Source organism: Caenorhabditis briggsae (assembly GCF_000004555.2).
Source record: "Caenorhabditis briggsae complete genome, chrIII, whole genome shotgun sequence".
NCBI lineage: Eukaryota > Metazoa > Nematoda > Chromadorea > Rhabditida > Rhabditidae > Caenorhabditis > Caenorhabditis briggsae.
Genome location: NC_013490.2, coordinates 13,134,515 through 13,136,584, shown reverse-complemented (window position 1 = coordinate 13,136,584; position 2,070 = coordinate 13,134,515). Strand labels below are relative to the sequence as shown.

General features: G+C 39.8%; 1 protein-coding gene across 1 annotated transcript in view; it reads right to left on the bottom strand.

Moving 5' to 3' along the window:
* The window catches only part of Cbr-gop-1, a gene marked incomplete at both ends in the record, with an annotated part of 13,564 nt that overhangs the window by 1,687 nt on the left and 9,807 nt on the right, over positions 1 to 2,070 (bottom strand). Inside the window, 2 exons of the mRNA XM_002642743.1 lie at positions 736 to 1,067; positions 1,575 to 1,704. Of these exons, the coding sequence (XP_002642789.1) occupies positions 736 to 1,067; positions 1,575 to 1,704 (462 nt within the window). The remainder of the gene's footprint in view (positions 1 to 735; positions 1,068 to 1,574; positions 1,705 to 2,070) is intronic.

Here is a 2,070-nt window from a genome sequence, read left to right as displayed (position 1 = left end):
GCCATAACTCGCTTCAAAATCGATATTTTTGATTTCTAGAAACTGATACGGAACACTCAGAACATGCTCTTTCGAACCATGTACACCATGGCCTAGCTTTTCTAAATTTGGATTTCTAGGTCACTTTGAAAATCCTTAAAACTCCTAACGAAAGCGACAGAGGACAAGGTAATCCTAAATCTAGAATGCATCAATCGCTTTTCAGGATCGAAAAAGGACAAATTTGTAGCAAGTTACGCCAATTTTAAGTTGGTGGCCTAGAAATCCAATTTTCGTGGCCTAGGAATCCGAAAACTAAGCCACGACGTACATGGTTCGAAATAGCATGTTTTGAGAGTTCCAGATCACTTTTTAGATTCGAAAAATCTGAATTTTTAAGCATGTTATGATCATTTAAAACTTTTGGGACGTGGTTCCAAAGAGCATGTTTAAAGACATCCATATGAGTCTTAAGATTTGAAAAGCATGGGTTTTGAAGCGAGTTATGGNCATTTCAAATTTGGGACGATATGGCCTAGTTTTGGATTTCTAGGCCACCAAACTAAAATGGCCATAACTCGCTTCTAAATTGATATTTTTCAAATCTAAAAACTGATATGGAACTCTCAAAGCATGATCTTTAGAATCGTTTTAAATTCAGGACAATATGACCGAGTTTTGGATTTCTAGGCCACCAAGCTAAGAAAGACGTAACTGGCTACAAAATCGATATTTTTTCGATAATCTGTCTCTCACCTTAGTCAATCTCTGTTTCGCAGCCATACACCTGATATGATCGTCAAAAATCAATTTGGCAGTCAACACGGGATGTCTCTTCTTCAGCCGACTCGGTTGCCCCTCTACAACCACATGTAGCACTTTGGAATCCGCCGAATCACCATTAATCGTTGTATCCTGAAGCAGCCCAACGAATCGAACAATCGCCCAGCCGGCTTTTCGAGAGTCCGGCTCCACGAGAATCAATTGGAGGCGATCTGTGACCAGGAATCGAGCTAGGCGATCGCCAGGCTTTCCGATAGAGCACGGTTGTTGAGGGACTACGGTACACGAGAGGAGGTCTGAGTTGTCTGGAAAAAAACAATTGAAAAATCTGAAGTTTGAAGCGTGTTATAATGGATTTTAAATTGGTGGCCTAGAAATCCAAGTTTTGAAAAAGTTAGGCCATGGTGTACATGGTTCTAAAGAGCATGCTGTGAGAGTTCCAAATCAGTTTTTCGATTCCAAAAATAACGATTTTGAAGCGAGTTATGACCAATCCAAATTTGGGCGATATGGCCTAGTTTTGGATTTCTAGGCCACGAAACTAAAATGGTCATAACTCACTTCTAAATTGATATTTCTGAAATCTGAAAACTGATATGGAACACTCAGAGCTTGCTCTTTCGAATCATGTACGCCATGGCCTAACTTTATCGAAATTTGGTTTCTTAAGCCACCAACCAAAAATAGCTGTAACTAGCTTCAAAAATCATTATTTTTCAAATCTGAAAACTGCTTTGAATGTGGCAAGACGAACGCTTTCAAATAAAACCGTGGCCTAACTTTTTGGAGTTCTAGGCCATCAAAAAGCTTACGAAGATTGATACAATCTCCCACGGCTACTGGCTCCTGTCCTGAATTGAACACTCTCACTGGTAGTTCCGTGTCTCCCTCGCCAGTCAAGTCTCGTTCCAGCTTTCGAATGTGCAGGTAGAACACGATTTGCTGGAAAATGGAGACAAATTTATTGCTGGCCTAGAAATCCAAAAACTAGGTCATGGTGTACATAGTTCCAAAGAGCATGTTTAAAGACATCCATATGAGTTTTAAGATTTGAAAAGCATGGGTTTTGAAGCGAGTTATGACTATTTCAACTTTTGGGACGATCTGGCCTAGTTTTGGATTCCTAGGCCACCAGAACTAAAATGGCCATAACTCGCTTCTAAATCGATATTTTTCGAATCTAAGAACTGATATGGAACTCTCAGAACATGCTCTATCGAACTATGTACACCATGGCCTAACTTTCTGAAATTTGGTTTTCTAGGCCACCAGTTTAAAATGACCGTATTGTCTATTCAATAAAACGTG